This window comes from Tachypleus tridentatus, chromosome 11 (assembly GCF_004210375.1).
Source record: "Tachypleus tridentatus isolate NWPU-2018 chromosome 11, ASM421037v1, whole genome shotgun sequence".
NCBI classification, from domain to species: Eukaryota; Metazoa; Arthropoda; class Merostomata; order Xiphosura; family Limulidae; genus Tachypleus; species Tachypleus tridentatus.
Window position 1 is genome coordinate 28778656 of NC_134835.1, and position 27914 is coordinate 28806569.

A 27914-nucleotide genomic window follows, 5' to 3' on the forward strand; every position below is an offset into this window, starting at 1 on the left:
TGTTCATGCAAGCGGTTCATTAAAAGTACTGAAGTGGCTTTTAATCTGTAGATGTCGTGTCTTAAATTTGGTCTCTCCAAATTATCTTTTAAACTTGGAAACGTTTATCTCTTCTGAATATGATTCTTACTACTATCAACGTTTAGAAAATTATAACAGAAGCTTTAAAAACACGGAATTGATAGGCGTATAATATTAAAAATAGAACTATTTTAATTGAAGGCGTATTTTCTTACATGTTGGATGGCAAGACGCTTGTGGAAATTTTTGTCTCTTAACCAATACAGAATCTACCTACGTGGCATTTTCAGAGTGTAAATATATTCTAATACTTCTAATACTTTAAACCGTAACTTTTCTAATTGTTTTCATTCGTACTCTACATAAGCAGAAGACATATTTCGGCATGATCACCCCTCCCGCCCAACAAAATACTGTTTCCTTAAATGGAAGAAGTTCCAACTCTCTACAGTTCAACATGATCACGACAAGAAATTCATCATCTCTACTCTCTAAGTACCGTCTTTCTTAATAGAATCAACTGGAAAACTCAACATCATCAGAACAACCAACATTTTTACCCACCGGTTTTATTCAAAAGGTTTGTGAAAGACAAACGACTTTTACACAGCTGGAACTTTAAATCGATCCTCCTCGTGACACCAAACGTGCTCGCCCTTTCAGCGGTGGGGGCGTTATAATGTGACGGTCAATCCCACAGTTCGTTGGTTAAAGAGTTGCCCAATTGTTGGCGGTGGATAACGATGACTAGCTGCCTTCTCTTTAGTATTACACTGCTGAATTAGAGACGGATAGCGCAGATAGCCCTCGTGTAGCTTGGGGCAAAATTCAAAACGAACCAAGCAAACCAATTAAAGCAATCCCTCAAGAGGCAGAAAATGATATGTTTTAATGCAAAATCTTACTTCGGAAAATAAAATATATATATATATATACACATTTCCGGATATTTCATTACATCAGCTTATTTGGTATAACAAGAAACCAGTGACAAGGGAAATATATTTTCTTTTTCCTTATTACAAGTTGCCCGTAAAATCCGACACTTCCTCTGCTTCCGTGTATTAGTTTCTTCAAGTCAGTGAAGATTTCTTTTCGGGCGTAGATTTAACGTCGACATTTTAACAGCGTTTTATACCCGAAACTGTTCCTGTCATTACGGGAAAGGCAGTGATCGAAGTTGTTACAGCGGAACAGCTGATATCTGTATTGTTAAACACATAAACAAGTTTTGTCTCGTGTATTATTTGTTCTCGGAATTCATAATGCAAATATATATATATATATATATATATATGCTTGCGTATGTGTTATTTATTGATATTAGAACGATATACACCAGTAGATATTGGAACATCATTGGCTACAAAAGGAGGGAAGCCGTAACAAGCAAGAATTGGGAGGGCAGTGATTTTTTTTTTGTTGTTTTTTAAAAGGCGACATGGTGACATACTGCGTCTGTATGCCGAAGTTGCGTTTGCGGGATATTAGTTATGGTTATCGACTGGTAATCTCCATGGCAACGGAAACAATCTAGGCCTGCTCTTGACTCTACGCTTGTTGGATCTAAGAGCTTTCAGGATGTGATGAGAGCGGCCCGTGATCTGATGTGTCATGTCTCATTGTCTGGAAGTATAATAAGGACTTTCTCAAAATAGCCTATATTTCTCTGACCCTCCGAGTTTGTGTGTGCGTGAGAGATAGAGAGAAAGAAAGAAAAGGGAACACGCGACCCGGTCGAACACAAGGCGTGTTGTGAGCCGACATATTGAAGGTGTGGCTGATAGAACGAGTACCGTGTTTGCAACACGACTTCATATTGCCACGCCCCTTCGAGTTACCAAGGTGATATTAATACCTATCTCCCTTCTTGTAAACAAGCAAATAAGACTTCGCATGAGATAAGGTTGATTTGAATCAAAAATAGAAATCGAGACAATACGTTACTAAAGCTACAAAATGTATCTTTCTATGGCAATCTACTGATCTGTTGAAATGAAATGCTTACTTTGATTTTATAGATTGCTGACAAAAATCGGTACGTTTTCTTACAAAAAATGTTTTGTTTGTTATACAGGTAGCTTAGGGAGTTATAACAAAATGAAATTAAAGCGTCACTACGTTGTTACAGTCCTCGTCCCCTCGTCCAGTCATGTTCTAACAAAATGAATTTAAAGCGTCACTACGTCGTTACAGTCCCCGTCCCCTCGTCCAGTCATGTTCTAATAAAATGAATTTAAAGCGTCACTACGTTGTTACAGTCCTCGTCCAGTCATGTTCTAACAAAATGAATTTGAAGCCTCACTACGTTGTTACAGTCCTCGTCCAGTCAGGTTCTAACAAAATGAATTTGAAGCCTCACTACGTTGTTACAGTCCTCGTCCAGTCATGTTCTAACAAAATGAATTTGAAGCCTCACTACGTCGTTGCAGTCCTCGTCCCCTCGTCCAGTCATGTTCTAACAAAATGAATTTGAAGCCTCACTACGTCGTTGCAGTCCTCGTCCTCTCGTCCAGTCATGTTCTAACAAAATGAAGTTGAAGCCTCACTACGTCGTTGCAGTCCTCGTCCCCTCCTCCAGTCATGTTCTCTCTTGACGGTAGTTTCACAACTTAGAATTCATTGTAAAAGGGTTCCACTGTAAGGCTGTTATGTCCAAAGCATACATTCCTTTTCCATGCTTTCCGTAATCCACCTGGTGCGCGATGTTGACGATTTCCTGCAACTGTATAAAAAATATAGGTCCTGCGTCCGGAAATTTAACCAGTATGTCTTCATACAAATAACCTATACATGCTCTAAAACATTAAGCGTGGTGATCCCATATCCTATTTGCGTTGTTTTTTCTGTACGAAGTCGGTATTTCTGTGTGTTACATAGAAATCAGAGATCAGAACATTGGTCTGGTGTCAAGAAGAGTGTTTTTTATCCACTCTCCTGATTTTGAAATTACCCATGATGCAAAATTCAGAAATGACTGTGAATTCATTCGAAAATATTTCTCGAGTTGCTGTTGGAAATGCTTCACTCAACAGTTATAAGCATAATATTTGTTACAAATACATACATTGCAGGTCAAAATCTTAAGGCCAATGAACATAAAGAGAGAATATGCATTTTGCGTTGTTAGACTCAACCATTTATTTGAGTAGAGCTTCAAAAGACGAAAGTAAGAAAAGGGAAAATAAAAATAAAAAACGTTTTTAGCATTTAATAGGAAAAATATGAACATTATGAAATTAGCCTAAATACTAGCTGGTCAAAAGTTTAAAACCATAATGAAAGGAAGCGTTAATCGGTAAACACGTAACGAAATTTAGTCATTGATGTTCAAACATTGGTATTGTCAACATCTCCTACTGACATCTCCTGTATTACATTGGGTAAAAACATGGGAAAGGTTAAAAGTTGACAGAGTTTGAACGTGGCAGAATTGTCGAGCTGTCAAAGCAAGGTCTCTCTCAGTGTGCCATCACTGGTGAGATTGGGTGTAGTAAAACTGGTGTTGTAAATTTATTAAAAGACCCTGAGTGATACGGAACGAGAATTTCAACTGATCGGCTCAAAAAAATTTCTACTGTAGTTTTATATAGGCTGGCTAATTGTCATGTAACTTTATTACTTAGATATTCAAAATAGTTTTACCATTACCCACTCAACTCTGTATATTTCATTAGTTCAATCAATGTGATATTTCTTGTTTACATTTTACGGGCTAAATGGGCATGTCAGAAGCCTCAAGTAGATACGCCTTTAATTTTATAATAATGACTATAAAAAACCAACCAGTCAGTAGTATTGCTCACCATAAGGACTTTGCCCGGTTTACAATTGAATAACGTAATTGTTGGTGGCGCGCTCTGTGGGTCGCGGGTTCGAATCTCTCCGACATACATGATCGCTCTCTCAGCCGTGAGTGGTATTATAAAGTTTTGGTAAATCGCACTACTCGTTGGTCAGAGTAGCTCAGTATTTGGTGTTGGGTATGGGTGGCAGCTGTCTCTCCCATATTAAAGGCAACTTGCGCAGTAATCCCTCTAGCAGCTTTGAACAAGATGTAACCAACAAACAAACTTTCCAATAAAAGTAACAACAGTACATTAATTTGTTGTCAGTAACGGTCTCCTGTTTGTCCTAAACTGTGCAATACACACCAAATTAAGCATATAAAGCTTATATACCCCTCTAAAGCAATGCCTAAACTGCATATTATCCATGATTCTATGAAATTCACTGGAGTAATTCCAACATCAAAGTGTTGTTTTTTTTTACTTTTGTTGCTGATTAGATTTATTTATTTCTCAATAAATAAGTAATGAAAATTTGCTATTTTTGTTTCTAAATAACCTTTTTTTATATTTACAATAGTTCGATCTGGAAAAACAATTAGGTGTATTTTAGGTATTCAATCTAAAGAGGAATTTCTGTACTGTGGGTATTCGACCTCAACAAATGTTATTGTATCAGATCATCCCTCAAGTAATTCCGATTTTAGGTTTCAGAAATAGAGAAAGGATTTCAAACACTTTTAATGCTATTTAATCAATAATGTTTGTTCAGTTATTATTAATTACTTCCTGCCAACAATTCACAAGCTTCTGAATGTCACTTCTATAAAATTATTGGGGTTTGGAGAAAAACAATGCAGAAAGGGTAGTTTTGACATCTTCATGTGTTTCAAGCTCTTTTCCATCAAGATCGTTCTGCAAACTTCGGAATAGATGATAATCAGATGGGTCAAGATCTGGAGAATAAGGAGGATGTGGAAGTTTTATCCAGTTCAGCTGGTCAATCTTTACAGATGTGATCCTTACTGTATGTGGCCGTGCTTTATCCTGGTGTAACAAAACATGCTTTATGGGGCCGTGCTTTATCCTGGTGTAACAAAACATGCTTTATGGGGCCGTGCTTTATCCTGGTGTAACACAACATGCTTTATGGGGCCGTGCTTTATCCTGGTGTAACACAACATGCTTTATGGGGCCGTGCTTTATCCTGGTGTAACACAACATGCTTTATGGGGCCGTGCTTTATCCTGGTGTAACACAACATGCTTTATGGGGCCGTGCTTTATCCTGGTGTAACACAACATGCTTTATGGGGCCGTGCTTTATCCTGGTGTAACACAACATGCTTTATGGGGCCGTGCTTTATCCTGGTGTAACACAACATGCTTTATGGGACCGTGCTTTATCCTGGTGTAACACAACATGCTTTATGGGACCGTGCTTTATCCTGGTGTAACACAACATGCTTTATGGGGCCGTGCTTTATCCTGGTGTAACACAACATGCTTTATGGGACCGTGCTTTATCCTGGTGTAACACAACATGCTTTATGGGACCGTGCTTTATCCTGGTGTAACACAACATGCTGTATGGGGCCGTGCTTTATCCTGGTGTAACACAACATGCTTTATGGGGCCGTGCTTTATCCTGGTGTAACACAACATGCTTTATGGGGCCGTGCTTTATCCTGGTGTAACACAACATGCTTTATGGGACCGTGCTTTATCCTGGTGTAACACAACATGCTTTATGGGGCCGTGCTTTATCCTGGTGTAACACAACATGCTTTATGGGACCGTGCTTTATCCTGGTGTAACACAACATGCTTTATGGGGCCGTGCTTTATCCTGGTGTAACACAACATGCTTTATGGGGCCGTGCTTTATCCTGGTGTAACACAACATGCTCTATGGGGACCGTGCTTTATCCTGGTGTAACACAACATGCTTTATGGGACCGTGCTTTATCCTGGTGTAACACAACATGCTTTATGGGGCCGTGCTTTATCCTGGTGTAACACAACATGCTTTATGGGGCCGTGCTTTATCCTGGTGTAACACAACATGCTTTATGGGGCCGTGCTTTATCCTGGTGTAACACAACATGCTTTATGGGGCCGTGCTTTATCCTGGTGTAACACAACATGCTTTATGGGGCCGTGCTTTATCCTGGTGTAACACAACATGCTCTATGGGGCCGTGCTTTATCCTGGTGTAACACAACATGCTTTATGGGACCGTGCTTTATCCTGGTGTAACACAACATGCTCTATGGGGCCGTGCTTTATCCTGGTGTAACACAACATGCTTTATGGGGCCGTGCTTTATCCTGGTGTAACACAACATGCTTTATGGGGCCGTGCTTTATCCTGGTGTAACACAACATGCTCTATGGGGCCGTGCTTTATCCTGGTGTAACACAACATGCTCTATGGGGCCGTGCTTTATCCTGGTGTAACACAACATGCTTTATGGGGCCGTGCTTTATCCTGGTGTAACACAACATGCTTTATGGGGCCGTGCATTATCCTGGTGTAACACAACATGCTTTATGGGGCCGTGCTTTATCCTGGTGTAACACAACATGCTTTATGGGGCCGTGCTTTATCCTGGTGTAACACAACATGCTTTATGGGGCCGTGCTTTATCCTGGTGTAACACAACATGCTTTATGGGACCGTGCTTTATCCTGGTGTAACACAACATGCTCTATGGGGCCGTGCTTTATCCTGGTGTAACACAACATGCTTTATGGGGCCGTGCTTTATCCTGGTGTAACACAACATGCTCTATGGGGCCGTGCTTTATCCTGGTGTAACACAACATGCTTTATGGGGCCGTGCTTTATCCTGGTGTAACACAACATGCTTTATGGGGCCGTGCTTTATCCTGGTGTAACACAACATGCTCTATGGGGCCGTGCTTTATCCTGGTGTAACACAACATGCTCTATGGGGCCGTGCTTTATCCTGGTGTAACACAACATGCTTTATGGGGCCGTGCTTTATCCTGGTGTAACACAACATGCTTTATGGGGCCGTGCATTATCCTGGTGTAACACAACATGCTTTATGGGGCCGTGCTTTATCCTGGTGTAACACAACATGCTTTATGGGGCCGTGCTTTATCCTGGTGTAACACAACATGCTTTATGGGGCCGTGCTTTATCCTGGTGTAACACAACATGCTTTATGGGGCCGTGCTTTATCCTGGTGTAACACAACATGCTTTATGGGGCCGTGCTTTATCCTGGTGTAACACAACATGCTTTATGGGGACCGTGCTTTATCCTGGTGTAACACAACATGCTTTATGGGACCGTGCTTTATCCTGGTGTAACACAACATGCTTTATGGGGCCGTGCTTTATCCTGGTGTAACACAACATGCTTTATGGGACCGTGCTTTATCCTGGTGTAACACAACATGCTTTATGGGGCCGTGCTTTATCCTGGTGTAACACAACATGCTTTATGGGGACCGTGCTTTATCCTGGTGTAACACAACATGCTTTATGGGGCCGTGCTTTATCCTGGTGTAACACAACATGCTTTATGGGGCCGTGCTTTATCCTGGTGTAACACAACATGCTTTATGGGGCCGTGCTTTATCCTGGTGTAACACAACATGCTTTATGGGGCCGTGCTTTATCCTGGTGTAACACAACATGCTTTATGGGACCGTGCTTTATCCTGGTGTAACACAACATGCTTTATGGGGCCGTGCTTTATCCTGGTGTAACACAACATGCTTTATGGGGCCGTGCTTTATCCTGGTGTAACACAACATGCTTTATGGGGCCGTGCTTTATCCTGGTGTAACACAACATGCTTTATGGGGCCGTGCTTTATCCTGGTGTAACACAACATGCTTTATGGGGCCGTGCTTTATCCTGGTGTAACACAACATGCTCTATGGGGACCGTGCTTTATCCTGGTGTAACACAACATGCTTTATGGGGCCGTGCTTTATCCTGGTGTAACACAACATGCTGTATGGGGCCGTGCTTTATCCTGGTGTAACACAACATGCTCTATGGGGCCGTGCTTTATCCTGGTGTAACACAACATGCTTTATGGGGCCGTGCTTTATCCTGGTGTAACACAACATGCTTTATGGGGCCGTGCTTTATCCTGGTGTAACACAACATGCTCTATGGGGCCGTGCTTTATCCTGGTGTAACACAACATGCTCTATGGGGCCGTGCTTTATCCTGGTGTAACACAACATGCTCTATGGGGCCGTGCTTTATCCTGGTGTAACACAACATGCTTTATGGGGCCGTGCATTATCCTGGTGTAACACAACATGCTTTATGGGGCCGTGCTTTATCCTGGTGTAACACAACATGCTTTATGGGGCCGTGCTTTATCCTGGTGTAACACAACATGCTTTATGGGGCCGTGCTTTATCCTGGTGTAACACAACATGCTTTATGGGGCCGTGCTTTATCCTGGTGTAACACAACATGCTTTATGGGGCCGTGCTTTATCCTGGTGTAACACAACATGCTTTATGGGGCCGTGCTTTATCCTGGTGTAACACAACATGCTGTATGGGGCCGTGCTTTATCCTGGTGTAACACAACATGCTTTATGGGGCCGTGCTTTATCCTGGTGTAACACAACATGCTTTATGGGGCCGTGCTTTATCCTGGTGTAACACAACATGCTTTATGGGGCCGTGCTTTATCCTGGTGTAACACAACATGCTTTATGGGGCCGTGCTTTATCCTGGTGTAACACAACATGCTTTATGGGGCCGTGCTTTATCCTGGTGTAACACAACATGCTTTATGGGGACCGTGCTTTATCCTGGTGTAACACAACATGCTTTATGGGGCCGTGCTTTATCCTGGTGTAACACAACATGCTTTATGGGGCCGTGCTTTATCCTGGTGTAACACAACATGCTTTATGGGGCCGTGCTTTATCCTGGTGTAACACAACATGCTCTATGGGACCGTGCTTTATCCTGGTGTAACACAACATGCTTTATGGGGCCGTGCTTTATCCTGGTGTAACACAACATGCTTTATGGGGCCGTGCTTTATCCTGGTGTAACACAACATGCTGTATGGGGCCGTGCTTTATCCTGGTGTAACACAACATGCTGTATGGGGCCGTGCTTTATCCTGGTGTAACACAACATGCTCTATGGGGCCGTGCTTTATCCTGGTGTAACACAACATGCTTTATGGGGCCGTGCTTTATCCTGGTGTAACACAACATGCTGTATGGGGCCGTGCTTTATCCTGGTGTAACACAACATGCTCTATGGGGCCGTGCTTTATCCTGGTGTAACACAACATGCTTTATGGGGCCGTGCTTTATCCTGGTGTAACACAACACCTTTACGACTGATAAAAGCAGGCCTCTTTTCTTTCAGTGCAACATTCAAATGTTCTAATTGTTGATTATAGAAGTCTGATGTAATCGTTACACTGGGTGGCAGCAACTCAAAATGGATCACGCCAATATTATCCCACCAAACGCTTAACAAGACTTTCCTATAGTGGAGGTTCAGTTTGGGTTGTGCTTTAGCCAGTTTACTTGCACTGAGCCATTGTCTCGGCGCTTAAGATTTTTATAAAATATCCATTTTTCATCTCCAGTCACTAACCTGTCCAAAAAAGGTGAGTTACGTTCACGAGAGTACATAGAAGCGCAAACGTCCAGTCTTGCTCTAAGTTTGGCTTTTGTCAAATCATAGAGGATGCATTTTCCAAGTTTTGACATCTCTTCAAGCTGTAGCAGATGACGGTGAACTGTTTATTGGGTTGAATTAAACTTCTGTGCTAGTTCTTCAACTGTTACAGCACAATCTTCATCAAGTGCATCCAGCGGCAAGTCATCATTAAACTCAACAGGACGACCTGAACGTGACGCATCACTTGAGATGTAGTCACCTGATCTGAACTTCTGAAACCACCTTCAACATTTACTTTCATTGAGAGACTCCGCACCATAAACACCTTGAATGTTTCGTGTAGTTTCTGCTGCACTATTGCCTTTTGTAAACTCATAAATCATTATATGTCTAATGTGCTCCTCAGACACATCCATCTTAATAACGGTTTATTTGATTAATGATCTGAATAAGTGTAGTTTGGTTAGTTTGTTTTATTTGTCTGAACATTTTTATACACGTCCTACTACATATTTGTATCATTAAAACCTTCTACAAAGACAGAAATGATGATGCACTTTCTGTATTAAATTTTCGGACATTACTTATGGGATGACCTGATACTTTATGTTTAATCAGACTAGAGACATTTTCGTGTTTAACATTTGATATCAGTAAGTATTGTAGTTTTTTTATCTCAGTGCAAAAATTCATATATGTTAGGTGTTTCAGCTGATTAAACGTCTTTGTATTTTCTATCAGATTTGAGTAAATATCTCTGCAGCCTCGATGTTCGATATGAACAATCTCCTGTCATATTAAATACTTGATCTAAGTAAACATATGTATATCTTTAAGGTTTTAATGTGCAAAAACATCTGAATATCTTTAAGGTTTCAATATACGAAAACATCTGCATATATTAAGGGTTCAATATGCGAAAACATATCTTTATTTTAGATCTTCAATCTGAAAAACTGTCTGCGTATTTTATACATTTAATATTAATAGATATCTGTGTATTTTATACACTATTTACAAAATGAGTGATAGAACAACAATCTTACTTTACGAAAACTTGTTGATAACTGACGAAAACAAACTGTCTTATTCAAAATGATAGTAACGGTATAGTTGTTTTTAGTGTTTAATTTTGTACGCCAAACAGTAATGTGTTTTCTGTTTTAAATTTTCTAACAATAACTAGTTTTTTAAAACACTCAGGGCAAAGTTCCGATTTAAATATAAGCAAATTACTAAGGCTAACAAAAAGTTACATTTATGAAATCAAAACACACACATGTAAGACAGTAAAATCACGTTAAACTACACTTATTTCATCAACATGCAAATAAAAGGAAAACTTTCATTTCGAAATCTAGTAAAGAAAAGGTTCACTTTTATCCTTCAATTATTCTATATACATAATTATCGCATATATTCATATTATTCAATCAGTATATCGAAAGACGTTAACGAAGTGTTATTTCCCATTTCACGTATATCACGTTATACCAACAGAAGCCGAAAACCTTGTATGCTACAGTTTGTGTCACACTCTATTCTTGTTATAACTAATTTCTCTATTTTTTTAAGAAGCAGTTTTGTGGTGGAACTCAATCTGACGTTGCGAATAAAAACATTAATCGCAGTGGTGAAGCTTCCTTAGAGAGGAGTCAAACTCCATCTAACTCGACGACCATTTGTAACAATAACCGTTTCGTTTAGTAAAGGAAAGTCTACGGATTTACAAGGTTAAAATTAGGGGGTTCGATTCCCTCAGTAAAATCAGCAGATAGCCCGATGTGGCTTTCTCATAAGAAAGCACGCCCACCCCCTCCACTCTTTGGTAAGGCTGTTCAAATATCTTCCAGTGATGTCAATAATAACATTCAAACATATTGTGTAATAATGTGAAAAACATACCAATTATATGAAGCATCACTTGTCGAGTACCAGATTTCATTTTTCACAGAAATTAGGAAAAACCACCCACTTTACAGATGTTAATAACTAACCTACGTATACACATCTGGCACTTACAGATGTTAATAACTAACCTACGTATACACATGTAGCACAAAGTGTTACTGAAAATAAACTTCTTATTAATTTATTATCATTAGACGAAGAAAATGAACAGATTCTTAGTTAATGAACCTATTAGTAGATGATAAAACTACATTTGTTATCATTAGACAACGAAACTAAACAGATTCTTAGTTAATGAACCTATTACTAAATGATAAAACTACATTTGTTATCATTAGACGACGAAACTAAACAGATTCTTAGTTAATGAACCTATGAACCTATTAGTAGATGATAAAACTACATTTGTTATCATTAGACGACGAAAGTAAACAGATTCCTAGTTAATGAACCTATTACTAAATGATAAAACTACATTTGTTATCATTAGACGACGAAAGTAAACAGATTCCTAGTTAATGAACCTATTACTAAATGATAAAACTACATTTGTTATCATTAGACGACGAAAGTAAACAGATTCCTAGTTAAAGAACCTATTACTAAATGATAAAACTACATTTGTTATCATTAGACGACGAAAGTAAACAGATTCCTAGTTAATGAACCTATTACTAAATGATAAAACTACATTTGTTATCATTAGACGACGAAAGTAAACAGATTCCTAGTTAATGAACCTATTACTAAATGATAAAACTACATTTGTTATCATTAGACAACGAAACTAAACAGATTCTTAGTTAATGAACCTATTATTAAATGATAAAACTACATTTGTTATCATTAGACGACGAAAGTAAACAGATTCTTAGTTAATGAACCTATTATTAAATGATGAAACTACATTTGTTATCATTAGACAACGAAACTAAACAGATTCTTAGTTAATGAACCTATTACTAAATGATAAAACTACATTTGTTATCATTAGACGACGAAACTAAACAGATTCTTAGTTAATGAACCTATGAACCTATTAGTAGATGATAAAACTACATTTGTTATCATTAGACGACGAAAGTAAACAGATTCCTAGTTAATGAACCTATTACTAAATGATAAAACTACATTTGTTATCATTAGACGACGAAAGTAAACAGATTCCTAGTTAATGAACCTATTACTAAATGATAAAACTACATTTGTTATCATTAGACGACGAAAGTAAACAGATTCCTAGTTAATAAACCTATTACTAAATGATAAAACTACATTTGTTATCATTAGACGACGAAAGTAAACAGATTCCTAGTTAATGAACCTATTACTAAATGATAAAACTACATTTGTTATCATTAGACAACGAAACTAAACAGATTCTTAGTTAATGAACCTATTATTAAATGATAAAACTACATTTGTTATCATTAGACGACGAAAGTAAACAGATTCTTAGTTAATGAACCTATTATTAAATGATGAAACTACATTTGTTATCATTAGACAACGAAACTAAACAGATTCTTAGTTAATGAACCTATTACTAAATGATAAAACTACATTTGTTATCATTAGACGACGAAACTAAACAGATTCTTAGTTAATGAACCTATGAACCTATTAGTAGATGATAAAACTACATTTGTTATCATTAGACGACGAAAGTAAACAGATTCCTAGTTAATGAACCTATTACTAAATGATAAAACTACATTTGTTATCATGAGACGACGAAAGTAAAGAGATTCCTAGTTAATGAACCTATTACTAAATGATAAAACTACATTTGTTATCATTAGACGACGAAAGTAAACAGATTCCTAGTTAATGAACCTATTACTAAATGATAAAACTACATTTGTTATCATTAGACAACGAAACTAAACAGATTCTTAGTTAATGAACCTATTATTAAATGATAAAACTACATTTGTTATCATTAGACGACGAAAGTAAACAGATTCTTAGTTAATGAACCTATTATTAAATGATGAAACTACATTTGTTATCATTAGACAACGAAACTAAACAGATTCTTAGTTAATGAACCTATTACTAAATGATAAAACTACATTTGTTATCATTAGACGACGAAAGTAAACAGATTCCTAGTTAATGAACCTATTATTAAATGATAAAACTACATTTGTTATCATTAGACGACGAAACTAAACAGATTCTTAGTTAATGAACCTATTATTAAATGATGAAACTACATTTATTATTAATATATGACGAACCTAGACTTTTCATTATTCGATTATGAACCTAATCTTGTCATGTTATTTCTTCAAGGTGTACGGGACTGGAGCCTTTTAATTTGTTCCAATTTTGAAGACCATTCTTATTTTGTCACACTTTCGGCGAACAAATACTTATTGTCATTTTTTTAGACAGTTATTTTGTACTTGTTCTTGTTATTAAAACGTGATACTGTAGTTTATATTCCCTAAAGAACCATAAAAAATAAAATAATTTAAAGGCTTTCGTTGGCAAAATGCTGATAGGAAACGTATAATGTTATTGTATTTATATGGAGTTATATATTATACTTACCTGCTATAAGTAAAGGTTATCAGATATCGCCCAAAGTATCCATTACACGTATCTTGTTCATTTTCATTTTCGTCTTAATTTTTATATTTGTCGTTTTCTTAAAAACCTTATTGTATTACAAAAATCAGGAGAAAAAAAACAACAATAATTCAAATGTCAATTTCTTCAGAGTGCGCTAGAGTCATAAATCTACCCGGCTTGTTGTGATAGGTAACATGAAACTTAATCAGTAAGATATGGTTTCTGATTATGGTTCGTTAGCTTCTAGCTGCACATAACAAGTTGTTATTAAACTGTCTGATACAAGAGGCTGGTTATTACGTCGATCAGGAAAGAAATATAATTTTTAAAAGATTATTAATTCTAATATCGATTTCTTATTCGACAGATCTAAATATAATTCTTGTTGAACTACAATATTATAACGTGAGCTAAACGACTAAGTCGGAATACCCTCGGAGTTAGGTATAGTCATCACTAATTTTGAACTACTAAGGAGAGGAAAAAAACAACCACTTAGCAGTACTTTCCGCCATGATGGTTTTTTCGACTCTTCGGTCCTAATAGTGTAATTGAATGTTACATTTATAATAGGCTCATTACTGAAAGCGTAAAACATGTTTAACGACGTTTCGAATATGAACCCTATTATCCGCAGCCCGATACACTAACTATTGGATCACGTATGACCCTACAGATAGGTAGCTGACCTTATGTTTCACATCAGGATGAGACACAGAGAATGTTGAATCTTCATGAGAACTTATAGTTGTGAATTATTTAAACCTTAATAAAAATGTTACTTTATTCATAATAATGTAAATAATTGTTACTAAAGTCGAAAATGTTTTTTAGCATAATTATACAAGTTATAGTGTAATTATTTTCGTGTTTTAAAGCCCCAATAAAACATACAACTAAACGTAATTAGAGCACCCATTGTTTTAGTTTCTGAAAGAAAAATGAACACATAAATATTAGTTTTGTGTTTGAATTTTATAATTAAACCTTAATAAAAATGTTACTTTATTCATAATAATGTACATAATTGTTATAATTATAATTATCAGTAACTTCTGCAGAAGCTGTACGGTCTTCTTAGATAATTCACCGGTAAGTAACCCTAGAAACTTTATTATAACAAAGAGGCGATTTAAAAATTAAAAAAGGCATATTCATGGAGACGAACACATGTTAAACATCTTCCAAGAAATGTTATTATGCACAAGTTTAGGGTAACCTAGGGTTAACTTGGCCATGTTTAATTAGATTACATTCATAATTGTCTTCCTAATTTATCGTTCACATAACGTTAAATGTCAATAAAACTGGGACATTTTTCTTACTGCTTACTACAGTACAAGAAAGTCCGACTGTCTATTACCAGCCTATCATGTAAGGAATTTTCTTTAACCTGATAGAGAAATTACAGACAAATCCAAAAAAAAAGATTGTCACGAAAATACCGAAACTAATCTCCAGTTTCCGATTCTAATGTTTCAAAATGGTTTACTATCGTTTCGGTAACATTTTATGAACTTTGTTCGTCACGAAACACACCGCTCATAATGTCATCACGCACATTCACAGAGACGCACTACATGAAAACACTGATTTATTCTCTGTCTCTTAGGGTTCGTCTTCACCCTAATGACATTAACAGAAGACTTAGTCTAAAAGCAGACTGGTTAACGTTATATTAAATCTCTACGGGTCGATTAAAGTAGTAAGATAGGCCTTTCCTGTTTATTATGATCTCCGTTTTAAATACATCAGAATCATTCCTTGAGGAAGTTATGTAAAGAGATCTTTTCTCTTTGTCATTTCAAGTTAAAATTACGATTAAATAGTAATAAATTTAATAGATTTCTCATCGCTTTGGAATATTTTAACTTTAATTTAAATTCCAAATAGTCCCCTCTGGTACAGCGATAAGTCTACGGATTTACAACGCTAAAATCAAGTGTTCGATTTCCCTGAGTGGACACAGCAGATGGCCCGCTGTAACTTTGCTATAAGAAAACACACACAAATTCCAAATACAAGAAGCATACTAGGTGGCGCTTGAAATGAATATATCTCTTGTCTCTAAAAAAAATATTATAATTAATGTATTTAAAGTTGAACACAAGAGAACTTTATACACCAACAATACAAATATAACTAGAATTAGAGACATACCTATATATATATATATGCGCACTTTTATGTGGAAGCAACAAAATGTCTTCTTACGCGATTGCAAAGATTCCGATGCATCAAGTTGCCTTAATTAAATGTGGTTTTCGAATGGAAAAACAACAAAGAACTGGAAACAGAATAATTTACCTTAATAGTTTCTAACCTCTCTTCTATACGTCTTAAAAAGTGGCAAGTTAAGTTAACTACCTGTACTTTGGTTATTTCGCTTTCGTACGAACTTATTCTGTAATACTTATAAACATAATTTTGTTCTGTTTCACGTTTTAATTGCGCTAAGCTCTAGCTAGGTCCATCTGCGCATAGCTGAATCTAATCTTGAACTGACAGACTAGATTGAAGGCCAACGACATCCAACAGAATAATAGGATTGACCATCATGCTTATAGCGCACGTATAGCCCCAGAGTGCGGAGAACGTTTACACAGTGACGAGCCACAAACCATAGATATTCGGACTCGTAGTCCGAGTGCGCTAACCATTAGGTCTCGTTCACCCCCAACTTTTAATTATGTCATAGCGTTGTAGGAGAAAGATTGGGATGGTATATTTCGTTGTTTGTACGTTTCATGACTACTAAATAGGTTTAGATTCAGTGTAAGGAGATTCATTCACACATACACACAATTATTGGATCTTGTGCCTATGTATAGCTTTTAGGATTGCGAATCGAGAGGCCTAAAGTTCAAGCCTGCGATATATCGCTGAGCATTCTCCGCGTTTTAAGCTGAAGACGCATTTGAAAAATGACACTTCGTCTTCCTATTCGGTTGGCCCCCAAGTGGTACAACGGCATGTCTGCAGACACACACCGCTAGAAACCGGGTTTCGATACCCTTAACGTACAGAGCACAAATAGCTCGTTGTGTAGCTTTATGCTGAACTATAAACAAACAAACAAACATAGTCGTATGTGTGGCGAACACCCGTCCTCCAGTCAACAACAGTTATGCCTAAGCGTTGAGTTGTTTTTTTTTAATTGGCCGTTTATCCCACACTCGCGTAAGGTGTAGTTGCAATTGAAAATACCAAATCTAATTATTGTTTTGGCTATGCTCAAATCTATTTCGTAAAGGAACGCTATTATTATTGATTCTTTGGTTTGAATTTAGCGCAAAGCTACACGAGGGCTATTTGCACGGGCCGTTCCTACTTTATCAGTAACAGGAGACAGCTAGTCATCACCACCCACCGTCAACTCTTGGACTAGACTTTTACCAACAAATAGTAGGATTGGTCGTAACATTATAATGCTTCCATGGCTGAGAGGTGAGACGGAGATTCGAATATGCGACCCACAGATTACGAATCGAGCGCTCTAACAACGTGGTCATGCGAGGCATATTTTTATTGATTAAAAGACTCGTTTAACATCGTTAGTACTAAAAATGACAAAAGCCAGATTGCACGTTTTCTTTAAGGAACATTTATTATCCAAAACGCTTACGCCCTGTAAGAATGTCATTATTAGAAATTACTAAAAGTCTATCGTGATAGTTGGTGAAGATTTCTACGGTCAGTTTCGCGGAACCAGTCTTCCATCTTTCTTTCCTGTGTGAGGATATGCGTAACATCTACCATTAGTGAATTACATTGTCTAATCTTACTGGTCTAGTTGGCCATTATCTCACAACTTCAATTCAAACTTCTCAAAGTTCCTCGTCAAAGTCAAACGTAAAAATCGGTTTCAACCGTGTATGCTTACTAATGTGTATTTGTTGGGTTATTTTTTCATTTCGCGCAAAGCTACGCGAGGGCTATCTGCGCTAGCCGTCTCTAATTTAGCAGAGTAAGACTAGAAGGAAGGCAGCTAGTCATCACCACCCACAGCCAACTTTTGGGCTACTGTTTTACCAACGAAAAGTGGAATTGACCGTCACATTATAACACTTCCACGGCTGAAAGGGCGAGCATGTTTGGTGTGTTGGTGATTCGAACCCGTGACCCTCGGATTACGAGTCGAGTGCCTACTTACTAATGTGTCTGTTGCTAAGTAATTGATGAGTAATGAATAATAATTCTGTTCGTTGATTCCAGAATCTTTGACTAAACCAAACAAAAGTTATTTGCGCATAGCCTTTACTAATTTTGATCCGATACTCTAGAGAAGAGACAACCAACGACATCCACTGCCAACTCTTGTCTTTTCAAATAGCAGATAATTGCGGTTATAGCTTGCCACTCTTCCCATAATGCGAATCGTAAATGTGTCTTCAAAAATGAATAAAAGTAAAAGGCCCAGCATGGCCAGATGGTTAAGGCGTTCGACTCATAATCTTTGGGTCGTGGGTTCGAATCTCAGTCTCACCAAACATGCTCACTCTTTCAGCCGCAAGGGCGTTATAAGTAACTGTCAGTCCCACAATTTGTTAGTAGAAGAGTAGCCCAAGAGTTGCCAACAGACTAGAGGGAAGGCAGCTAGTCATCACTACTAACTTAGGGACGGCTAGCACATATAGCCCTCGAGTAGCTTTGTGCGAAATTAAAAAAAAAAAACAAAAACAAACCCTCTCAATAAAATATAATTAAAATGGCGAAAATAGGATTATTATGAAAATGTAAAAATGAGTGGATAATTAACTTTTTTTGCCCCAAAATAGCACATTTTTTATTTGCGCATATTTCATTCATGTCAAACAGCCCCCGACGGCTCAGCGGTGAGAACTTTATACCATTACATTCTGAGTTACCTTTCGCGAGGACATAGCGCAAATAGCCTATTGTGCAGCTTTGCGTTTAAACACAAAATAAACGAGAACTAAACGGTTGTAAAAATACGTTATCTAATAGATTTATACGTAATTGTACATCTGACAGTGTTATTTACGACATTCTGGTCCCCACATCTGTTTCCCGTATGTCTCTGTCTTGCGTCAGGAGAGCAGGCCAGAAGAAGGGAAATCTGTTTACAACGAGTTGAGCTACGTTATCCTTTCAACTTATCATAAAACTGATGGAAACACCTAACTTCAATTTGGGTTGCTGTGTGAAGAGTTTTTAGTCTTGTGTAGAATAAATCCTCCAATTTGGGGCAGGACACATTTTGAGATTTTACTAATACGAGGGATTGTTACAAAGTGATTGACATCAGTCATATTGTCCTTTCCTCGTGTACTGTGCACGAGCTGATTCAACACTCTTCTTATTTCTTGAAGGACCATATTGCTCAAAATGTCACCGGGATGATAGAAGAAAACACAAGAGACCTTACAATCGGCAGGACAATTACTTACGTTCTTAGAAGTAAAGCGTGGTGCCTCCCAAGAGATCTTGGCCGTCAGCGTCAATAAATCTACAGCAGTTCTGACTTCTTGACGTGGCGACTATAAGGGTTAGGTCGCTTCAACAGTCTTGTAAAGATTACTTAAGACATAGTTTGTTCTGACAGAACTGTGTGGATCCTATAAGAAATATTGTTTGTTTTTATTTCTTGGGTTTTTAGACACAGAGAAAGGCAACCTGTCGTTAGAACTTAAATGCTATCTCTAATATAGCTTGTATTTCTTTGAAAACCGAAAAGAAAACTGTTTCCGAAGCATTTCCGTCAGTGGGTTTCACGTTTAGCCATGGCCTTTTAAAATATTAAACGTTACCACGTACAGTCTGAAATTATCATTAGGTTTTCCAAACAGTAAACAAAATTAAAATATCTCATTCAGTTACACGTAAACATGTTCTTGGTTATTATTTCTTATATCCAACACATCATAAACATGTTCTTGGTTATTATTTTTTATGTCCAACACATCACGTTTCAAATATTTTATGACAAAATAACAGCTTTATAAAAATCGAAGTAAAAAATAAACCCAGACACTGTTTTTATGAGAAGTAGTACATCAATAAGAGTCTGCTTCAAGCAGTATTGTTGTTTTAAATTAAAAAGATACAACGTTATTTGGGCTTACAATGATTGTATTACTAAAACCTACACCACCGATGACTGTGTTCAATTTAATATGCCATTTTTACTTACAATGACTGAAATGCACTGAGTCATCGACAAAAATTTCGTCAGTAATCTCAAAAGTAGCTTACGAAGCTTGGTCAGTACGTCACAATGTAGACTTTGTATTGAACTCTATGACCTGATTTCACCTTGAAGTTAATTTTACAAGGTCGTTATTTTCTTCTCCGTTTATGTGGGTTAGGGCAATTATATATAACCATCTTTCATGTCTGCAAAGTATAATGTTTGGTGGTTCAACCGTAAGTTTACCGATATATAACTACCAAGTCCGTGGTTCGATTCCTCACGATGAACAGAGCTCAAATAGCCTGTTATATAGCTTTACACTGCGAAAACACCAATAATAACCCCAAAGTGTAGTCTATGCATTTAAAATGTCAAACACTGGGATTCGATTCTTCACGGTGGACTGATTTAGTTCAGAAAACCCTTTGTGTAGCTTTGCACTAAAAACAGTAACAACCCAATGTGTAGACGAGTTATTTGACAATAGCGCTATATTAGACGTGCGTAAGACCCTCGCTGTTCAATAATCGTCAGGATTTGTTTATCTACAAAAAAAATAGGACGAAATAAAAAAAATGGGTAACCAGACGAAGACTATTTCTGTAGCTAGCTGTGATTTCTTTTAGTACTTCGTAACTATCAACATTGAAGAGACTCCAAAGGTATAGAATGTTATATATATTTCTTACAGCACTAATTTCCGCTCCCAAACTTCAAACTAATGGTCCAACATCGCTAGTAGCATATGAGTCTGTATTCGGCTTATGTTACACTAGTAACAAATTACAGGTTAGGCTTGGCATTCCTAATGACGCTGCACTGTGACAACCATCACAGACGTTGAAACAGAATTGACAACCTCCACATAACCAGCAGCAGACATCACGGGAAGGTTTAATGTAGTTCCTCTAATAATCTCTGTACTGCAGTTTGTTTCCAAAACAAGTCAGGTTACGGAATTGGAAAACAATATTTTGTTTTGTACTGTATGTCTTACAGCTGACATTTCACTGCTAATATTATGAAAAAAGGAGAGACAAGTTTGACGATAGATGCTTTACTACAAAATCTTAATGTATGCAATTATTGCGCATATGTATATACTACAGAGACTACGATGAAGTTCCATGGTTTTAGGCCCAGCATGGCCAGATGGTTAGGGCACTAAGCTCGTAATCTGATGGTCGCGGGTTCGAATCCCGGTCGCACCAAATATGCTCGCCTTTTCAGCCGTGAGGACGTTATAATGTTACGATCAATCCTACCGTTGGTAAAAGAGTAACCCAAGAGTTGGCAGTGGGTGGTGATGACTAGCTGCCTTCCCTCTATTCTTAGCTGCCAAATTAGAGACGTTTAGCGCAGATAGCCCTCGTGTAACTCTGCGTGAAATTTAAAAATAAGCAACCTATAGTTTTTACCTCCGGCCGGTTTCCTTGTGGCGTAAGTTTTTGTGTAGTCATTTTTTCAACTATACTATATATTTAAAATTTTCTACTTTATATGTAATTAATTCCGAAACGTTTTAATCGATGCATATATTATTTAAACTATTATCCTATTTAAAATGGCAAAAGTTAGGATGTGGGAGAAAAACTGGTATTTTCATGGACTTTTTTAAATGCATGCAAGATTGAAAATAAGTTCTAATAAGAACTAAAAACCAAACCAAATTGAACCTTGTTCATTTAACACTGTTCACTTAGTTATAAAGATTAGATTGCATTGTCTTATGGTGTAGGTCTTCTTGCTATTAACAATATTTTAGGCCATAAACAATATTCTGTATACATGACCACTTGAAACATAGATAATTTTATTGTCATGTTGTCATGTTCATACGTGGTAAGTTTAAGCGCACAGTAATTATTTAACAAACTTTCATCCTGCTCTTATCCGGGCCGGCATGGCCTAGCGCGTAAGGCGTGCGACTCGTAATCCGCGGATTCGCGCCCGCGTCGCACCAATCATGCTCGCCCTCCCAGCCGTAGGGGCGTTATAATGTGACGGTCAATCCCACTATTCGTTGGTAAAAGAGTAGCCCAAGAGTTGGCGGTGGGTGGTGATGACTAGCTGCCTTCCCTCTAGTCTTACACTAGCACAGATAGCCCTCGTGTAGCTTTGTGCGAAATTCAGAAAACAAACAAGCAAACAATCCTGCTCTTACATCGGTTTTAAAAATACGTTTAAATTCTTATCTTGTAATATTATCTTATTATAAGTCACTGCTTTCAGTTGTATTTTGTTTACAAGGGACTTGTACCCAGCGTCGTCCGTATCACTTAAATTTAAACTCAAAGCTACCTTTTCTTTATAATTATAATACCAAGTCTTCGATACCACTTTACTTACTCGGTGTCACCCCCCTCCACCTCTCTAGAAGCTCAGCAGTAAGTCTGTAACTATAACACGCTGAAAGTTAAATTTCGATATTCATGGTGGGCACGGCACAGCCCAAATAATAGTTTTGTGCTTACAAACAAACAAACGACGTCTGACTTTAGCATTCTGAAAATAACTTCAAGCTAAACCAACACATACGTCCTACAAACTCACCTATATTCTATTAAGACTTTTTATAGTTTACATTTTCCATCCACAAGTGTTGGAAGAAGAGGCCGGATACGGAGAAAAAGTATACAGAGAGCTGTAACGAATCTCTCCTGTTTTTTTGAAGTTCATTATAGTTCATTTAATATAATTTTGTCTTACTACACGTCTCTTTTTGTGAGTTTCCCAGTAGTCTATCGGTAAGCCTAACGTAAAAGTTCGTGGTTCAATCATCCACGGTATGCAAAGTGCAGATAGCCAGTCATCTAACAACAACAGCGATAACACTTTTCTGTAAGTTGCTTTCAACTTCGCTGAGTTATAGATTATAATTTGAGAGTTTATGGTTTTAATGTAACTATCTGAGCTCGGAATGTTTAATACCTCGCTGTTTGGGCAAACACAATTGTACAGCTTGTTATTGTGCAATTTTTGAACATTATTTTTGCACTTTATTATTGTGCAATTTTAAACAGTGTTTTAGCTTGTTACTGTGCAGTTTTTGAAACAGTAATTGTACAGCTTGTTATTGTGCAGTTTTTAAGGAAAACAATTTTTATCATCTCGTTTTTTGTCAACATTTTATAATTAAAATCTCTTTCGTACGTTAGGTGCTTAAAACCATTTGATTTGTTGTCATTTATCGACTGTCTTTTTATTTCTCACTTATATACAGGACATACATGTTCTTGAGTGTTAAACATTTGTAAATATAATTAATTTAAATAATATTCTGAAAAAGGAAAAAATATATACTTTTTGCGTTTCTTTGTTTCAAACTTTTCGCACAAACAACCAAACAAACTGACGTGGCAGGGGTTTAGTTTAGGGAGAGAGAAATCAGAAGAGTTCTCTCTCCAACTGGGGTGTTCAGGAACGTTGTGGTTCCTCTTCGTCCCCTTACATGAAAAATGTTTTAAAATATCCGTGGAATTTTTACTTTATTTTTAACATTTCAAAAATGGAATGGGGTATTTGTGAGTGAGAGGAAGGACGGGAGAACTGGACGAGAGCAGCGAAAGTGAAGTGAGCCAGGCCTTGTCTCGAGGACGGAGTACACTGGCGGGTGGCGAATTGATTTTTAAAATTTACTATGATTGATTGGATACCCTGTGACTGGGTAAACGGCCCTTTTCAGAATGAACTACACAAAACTACGCAAAACCCTATATATTCACAGCCGTCTCCAATTTTCAACTGACGGAATCCAACGGAAAGAAGCAGATTCTGAACAGTACCTCCAAGCAATCCTTTCGATACTAATGGTGGACAGAGCACAGATAGCCCATTGTATAGCTTTGTGCTTAACTTCAGAAAAACAATCAAAGAAACCTATTAGTGGGATCTGACCGTCACTTTTATAGCACGCCCATGGCCCTAAGTGCGGACGTCTTCTTGCAACAACGAGTCGTGAATCTTGAATTGCCAGATTCATTGTCCAATAATTCTACCCATTAGGCTACAGGTCACGTCTCTCCCCATTCCTATTCTGGTTAGAATTTTTAACAAACAGAAAAGGATCTTAAAATGAGCTATTTATAAATAATACCAACTACTAGTCGCATTTAACTTTAAAAACTCTTATTATTTGAAAACCTGAAACTCGAGAAAATGGAGGAATAACACAGTGTGTCAATCGAACTTGGTAACCTCCACTTCTCATGTCTAAGTGAGTGACAATTTTCGCAAGCTTCAAGCCACTATTCTGCAAACTTTAAATCCTATACTTAAAATAAGCTTATTCCTTCTTATCATTGTTTCTCATATTTTTGTTCTATTATCTAAATATTTCCTTCATTGCGTGTTTAAAATTTCATGTTTGTAGGAAATTTTATATATTTACAAGTATATATTTCTGTTTATTTTCAGTTATATTCGAGTTCCGATAGTCGGCGCTGCCAGTCATCATGTCAAAGATGAGGGAGCATTGGTGCAGACGACTTCTAGTGATATTGTTCGCACTTGTAGTCGTGGTAACGCATGTGACATGGTACGTTTTAGTGAACTATTTCTAATTTTTAAAAAAAACAACAGAGTTATATGTGTTTAACCAGTTTGCAACGTCTAATTTTTTAATGGCTCTCTGTTATCTGAGTTCAACAAATGTGTTCATAAAAATGTTTACATGGAAACTTTGAATTACACAAATAACACATTTTGAATGCAAAACTCACTTGAATTTATGGCGGGCGAAACTATTGCTTTTGAAACTATTTATGCTAGCTTTTCACTATATTTTAGTATATAAAGATTTAGTTTTCATGGTAAGCTGATATAATCCCAAATGTGGCTACTGGTGGATTATGAGGGATTCGTAATAATAAGAATATTGAATATTTACTTAAAAGTAAATTAAGAAACACTACTCGTCGAGTTTTCTTTCCATGAGTTTCCCTTTCGTCACCTTTAATATGTCATGCCTCTTATCATATTCGTAACATAATGACCCAGCAAAGCCAGGTGTTTAAGACGCTTGACTCCTGATCCAAAGGTCGCTGGTTCGAATCTCTGTCACACCAAACATGGTCGCCCCTTCAGCCGTGGGGACATTATTGTGTGACGTTCAATCCCACTATTTGTTGGTAAAAGGGTAGTTTTCTGCTCTGTGCTAAATTAGGGACTCCTAGCATAGGTAGCCCTCACGTAGCTTTGCGCGAAATTCAAAAACAAACATAACTGAAGTCTGTCTTGAGTTATTTCTGATGTTTGTTTTCCCACCTCTCTTCTTCTCACTTGTTCTTATTTTGATAATATTGGAGTATTTGGTAAAAATAACCAAACAATGCTTTAAGAACTGTCAATATTGAATGTCATAGAATAAAAAACAAATTCTGTAAAGAACAATAGAAGAACAGAGTTTTATGTAAACAGCTACACAAGTATCTCTAAACACGCAACACAAACTGAAGATATCAGTGTCGTAACTGCCGTGTAATTCACCAAATAATGGTTTAATAACTACTGTGTAATTCACAAATGGTGTAATAACTACAGTGTAATCCGCCGAATAATGGTATAATTACTATCAAGTAATTCACCGGAATAATTATGTAATAACTACCGTGTAATTTACCGAAGAAAAGTGTAATAACTAACTTGTGCTTCGCCAAATAATAATGTAATAATTACCGTGTGCTGCACGAAAAGTGATATAACACCAGTCATAAACTTCCAAAAATATCGGTTTCATATCTATGATAAAAATGCTCAATATAATTTGTATTATATATTGTTACAATCCTTTAGTGACCGCGATTGTAAAAATTATATTGTCAAAACAATAAAAAAACCCACTCAAGATGAATGTGCTTAGATAAAGGGAAGTTAATGTACTTACATCTTTTATACGTAAAATTATTTCTTCGTCTTCGTCATTATTATTATTAAACCAAATTCGAGTTCATGCCGTTGTTTAGAATGTTTGCTTTGTTACATTGCTTATAGCATTATGTTTATCCAACTGTTTTGTCAGTGTAATTACGAACTTATTACATGTTCTTTATAAGGATACAAATATCATTATTCTTATTGTCAATTCCAATGGCTGGTCCTTCAAATTTTGTGCTGTAGTGTACAGCTAACAGTACGTTCTGGTAGGAATCCAATTATTCTATATCATTGTTCATTTTCTTTAAACGTTTTTTACAATGGTTTTTAGAGAGAGCCAAAGCTTCCAATTTGTTCCGTTAGTGCGTTAAAATTCGCAATGCTTCCGTGTTTCCTGTTATGGACGGGTGGGTTAAGACTCGTAATCTGAGGGTCGCGGGTTCGAATCCCCGTTGCACCAAACATGCTCGTTCTTTCAGCCGCGGAAGCGTTATAACGTGACAGTCAATCCCACTATTCGTTGGTAAAAGAGTAGCCCATGAGTTGCCTTCCCTCTAGTCTTACACTGCTAAATTAGGGACGGCTAGCGCAGATAGCCCTCGTTTAGCTTTGCGGGAAAATTAAAAAAAACAACAACAAAAAAACAAGTATAACCTGGAACATTTTGCAGTCCGCATTATAAACATCAGATGAAAATAAATATACAAAATATGAAGTGATAACAAGGCTTACATTTCTATCTTAAACCCCAACCGTCTGGCTTTAATCCTATAGAAACACGGACAATTTGAAGAAACAGTTTAAGGCCTTAAAAGCTTTACCAATATCTCTCAAGAAGTTGAATTATTCTGGTAAATATGAAAGGATTTCTTGTATAGTTTGTACTCACTTCAAATTGACAGAACTGCGTGTGTGAAGTAGAATTGGGTGTGCCATAAACAAAAGACATTAGCACAGCGTTCGCTGAAATACCAGCACTAGCTACAGAAGATAAGACTTTCTATTCCGATGAGTGAAATAGACTTCGTGTAGTTTTGCCCTCTGGCGAACAGTCAGTGTAGCAGAAACAAAATTCGAATCGGAATTTTCATTACCGAGAAATAAGTACTAGTTTAATGAGGAGACCTAGTGGTTTCAGTTTCCCCAAAACCTTTTGCCTGCGGATGTTTTAAACTCTGGTCTGCCTTCATCCATTATACAAAGTAAAAAAGCAGGATAAGACGTATTACAAAATTCACGTAACTTATTATAAGAGGAAAAAAATATTTTATATCTCTAATGAAACTGTGTTGTTCATTATTAATAAGTTCTGATGAAAAGCAAGCTAATCTATTAGAACATGATCAAAAAGTATCTTACAAATTATGTGTTTTTCTTATAGCAAAGCCACATCGGTCTATCTGCTGAGATCACCGAGAGGAATCGAACGCCTGATTGTAGGGTTGTAAATCGGGAGACTTACCGCTGTACTAGCATGGGGCGCTTATAAATGAATAAAATTATTTCTGTGTAGCAAAAACTGTGCGAAAGTATGTTGTATAATAGATCAGCACGTGACAAAAATAAAACTAGTGATAATTAGAATACAAAGAATAACCAGTTGGATATCTTTCAAATGATATCATATTCGGTCGTTAAGTTTATCTGTTAATTTTAGCGATTCAAACTTTACAGGGAAATCGTTGCTTTCAACATCCTAAACCTTGGCCCGGCATGGCCAAGTGGTTAAGACACTAGACTGGTAATCTGAGAGTCGCGGGTTCGAGTTCCTGTCACAACAAACGTCCTCGCCCTTTCAACCATGAAAGGGTTATAATGTGACGGTCAATCCCAATATTCGTTGGTAAAAGAGTAGCCCAAGAGTTGGCGGTGTGTGGTCTCACCCTGCAAAAGTTAGTGACGGCTAGCGCAGATAGCTTTCGTGTAGCTTTGCGTGAAA

General features: G+C 37.2%; 1 protein-coding gene across 2 annotated transcripts in view; it reads left to right on the top strand.

Annotated features, from left to right (window-relative positions):
• The window catches only part of LOC143231833 (glutamate-gated chloride channel-like), a 210885-nt gene that overhangs the window by 85656 nt on the left and 97315 nt on the right, over positions 1–27914 (top strand). For both annotated transcript variants that reach the window (XM_076466506.1, XM_076466507.1), the window contains exon 2: positions 24518–24638. In XM_076466506.1, coding sequence (XP_076322621.1) covers positions 24556–24638 — 83 coding nt within the window. In that variant the 5' untranslated portion in view covers positions 24518–24555. The remainder of the gene's footprint in view (positions 1–24517; positions 24639–27914) is intronic.